At 47.9% G+C, this 3,262-nt stretch overlaps 1 protein-coding gene across 1 annotated transcript; it reads right to left on the reverse strand.

Moving 5' to 3' along the window:
- Positions 1–331: 331 nt before the first annotated feature.
- LOC127790603 (protein CNGC15b-like) lies at positions 332–3,056 on the reverse strand. Its single transcript, XM_052320176.1, has 6 exons — positions 2,492–3,056; positions 2,139–2,351; positions 1,718–2,010; positions 1,454–1,565; positions 1,118–1,354; positions 332–988 (listed from the first exon to the last, which is right to left on the reverse strand). Exons 1-6 carry the CDS (start codon positions 2,936–2,938, stop codon positions 332–334), a joined length of 1,959 nt encoding a protein of 652 aa, XP_052176136.1. The 5' UTR covers positions 2,939–3,056.
- Between the last annotated feature and the right edge of the window lie 206 nt (positions 3,057–3,262).

Genomic DNA, 3,262 nt, shown 5'->3' on the forward strand with positions numbered 1-3,262 from the left:
AAATTTAATATCGGTTCGGTTCGAACCGGACCAAACCGGCCCGGACCGAGTCAAATGCAAAAAAATTGAACCCGCGGAAACCGAACCGAACCGAATCACAAACTGTGGTTCGGTTCGGTTTGATTTTCCGCACCAAATCAAATCGCTCGGTTTGATTTGGTGCAAAACCGACTTTACGATTTGGCGCTTTAAATCGGTTGAAAAGTGACCAAATCGAACCACAAACACCCTTACCCGTAATTGAACCACCCGACCAAATAAAAATTGGGTCCATCTTAATTATATATAATAATTTATTAATCACAGATTTAACTTTAGTGATTAATTCCCATCACCTATTCTCAAACGAAAAGATGGGTTCCAATGGCTTCTGCAACGTGGTCGAGAGATCAAACTCGCAGCTTCGGCTCCCCACACGCATGCTCTTTCTTGCAAACGTGCCCGTTTGAATATCTGCAGGTGGCTCAGCCGCTGAGGGCCGCTGCGAGCACTCCCTGGACTTGAGCGCCGCAGCCTGTCGCAGCCGCTTGTAGCGGAACCACGCCGCCTGTATAAAACACGCAGCCCAGGTCCTCCACTGGTGAGAGTGAAGCCTGAAAGTGTGCTTAAGCTGCTTACTGTGCAGCCGCCGGAACTTCGTCGCCACGAACTTGAGGTCCTCCGAAATGAGCGCAAAGGCTTCGACGTCGGAGAGGGCCTTCACGGTGCGGGTAGACGACGGGAGAAGGACCCCCTGACGGGGGTCCAAGGCCCACGTCAGAAGCTCCTCGCCGCAGAAGTCGCAGGGGCCGAGCCGGGAGGAGTTGAAGAAGCCGGTCCGGCCGCCGCCGGTGGTGTAGGAATCCAGATGGCCCCGAATGATGAAGAGCATCTCGCCGACGGGGTCGCCTTCCCGGACCAGACAAGTTCCCGGCGTGCAGAGCACCGGCTTCAGCCTCTCGCATATGGCGTCGAGAATGTGTTCTTCCATCTGATCAAACAGAGGAACCTGTCTTCCCCGTAAACAAAATTCGGATCAGCTCAAATACGTGTTCAATCTGTGAAATCAAGACTGATTCGTTTCAGTTATTTACGTTTTTAAAAAAAAAAACATAAAATTTTAGCTACTCAGCGTTACCCGACGAACTAGACTAAGGCAAAGGTGTCGCTTGATGTCTCTCCGGAGATCCAAGGGAAGGCCTCTGAGGATGGCTTCTTCGTCGACTCCGCGAGTGGTGACCCATCTTTTCTGATCATAGCATCGAACTCGCTCTCTCAGTTCATGTGGCAATTGTCGATGGTGCATCCACTGTTCTGTATCGGTCTTCTTGATTCTATATTCTTCCAGCCTCATCCTTGTCGACTGAAGGTATGCCTGCCATTAGCAAGAATACGAGGCTTAATTTCATATATTCAGCGTGCAGTTTGGAGAGTGGCCAAGTTTGGGTGATGATGAGGGTGAAATTAATCTCACCTGCATATTCCCAATAAGCAATGCGAAAAACAGAAGCCCAAGAATGGCAATGATGAGGGTGAAATTAATTTCTCCAACACAGATGCTAGGATAGAGATTCTGCCCTAGAGAGCTGCATGCAATGCATGATCAATCAATTAATCAAGACCCAATATATAATAATTCTGCAAGATAACACCTTAATTTTTCAATCTTGTTCTCACTATAACTAACAGTATAGTGTACACATAAGAAGGAAAATTTTGGACATATAACTATATATACCTTAGGCCCCTTAATCCCCACCAAAGGCAGTAGAGGTACTTGTTCAAGAATCTAGACTTGGTGACACCAAGGATCACAGCTTCAGCATAAATCCCAAACTGGAAGAGATCGGCTTTGGGATCACAGAGGTGAGAGATATTGCTGGATCTGAACCAAGCAGCTCTGCTCGAATCATCCACTCTTCCACAGTCGAAAAACCAGGCCTCGCAGCTCTCTTCGTTATGGCCGCAAGCTTCCTTCCAGCACCCGGCTTGCCGCTCTATCGCAAGAAGGTGCCAACTCGCACCTAGAACCTAGCTTGATGAGAGAACGAACCAATTAAACAGACAGTCTTTGGGTATCAGTAGAAATTAACCAAGACATTGATTTTGGGTTTGAAAGAAAATTGTGAATGAGTCTGAATGAATGAAATGGATTTTACATGGCTGGCAAGCAAGAAGAGCATGAGATTGTAAGCTGCTCCCGCCCAAGCTCTCTCCATGACGACGCCGGTGGCCTTGATTATTTGAGAAGAGAGAGGGAAGATGAGGTACAGGCGAAGGAGGAACTGGATGATGACAGTGAGGCGGAGGAAGATCTTTAAGTTTATCAGATTTGTACCCCTCAAGTACGGCACTGCAGCCCAGGCCAGCAACTGAGGTATATGCATGGCATGTAACGGTTTGTTTAGTATATCAATGGAAGTGTGTGTGAAGCTTAAGTCCGATAAAAATCTAAATTAACAACTAAAGCTTGAGCGTTTATGGACTCCGCTTGAGAAGAATTATACAGTACCTGAGGCAGGGGTACAGCAGCCAGCAAGTCGAGCCAGAAGTCTTTGTGGAGATACCTAGAGGCGATCTTGGAAGGGTCTATAACCAGTTCTCCTCTCCCGATAACCCTAGACGAAGGAGAAACGTAGGCCGTCCGGAACCTCACGAAGATCTGGATCGTGTAAAGTAAGTCGACCATCGATCGGATGGCGGTGAGCGTCACCTCCATCGCCACATTGATCTGAATGCACTCGTCTTCTCCGACGACGGGCAAGTACAAGAACAAGGGGTCCACGAAGAGAGAAACCAGGCAGGCGACGAAGAGGCATTTGTTCCACTGGTTCACGACGGGGCCTCGGGGATCCAGAATCGTCTTCTCCACCACTTCGTAGTCCTCCGAGAAGACTCTGGTTAGTTCTTTTCCGGCTGGTTCATTATGTGCTGATGATTCCTTCTGATCCGCCGCCATGTTCCAGCTGCATGGGTTGCAGAGCTGCTTCCCCCTGACCACTTTGGTGAAGGCGAGGAAGCCGCCTGATCTTCTCGCCGAACTGGTGCTGGGCTTTGGAGCTTCAAGATCGTCTTGGAATCTGAATACACATGATAAAGGGGAATTGGAGTGGATTCGAAGTACGGATCACGACTTTTAAAGGTATGGGTTCTTAACATAGAATTAATTTTAATCAGACAAACAGAGATATCCGAACTGAATTAATTTCTATGGACACAACAGGAGATACAGAGTACAAACCTGACAGATTTGGAGTTGCTCATAATAAGGGTCATTTTGTGA

This window comes from Diospyros lotus, chromosome 14 (assembly GCF_014633365.1).
Source record: "Diospyros lotus cultivar Yz01 chromosome 14, ASM1463336v1, whole genome shotgun sequence".
Lineage (NCBI taxonomy): Eukaryota > Viridiplantae > Streptophyta > Magnoliopsida > Ericales > Ebenaceae > Diospyros > Diospyros lotus.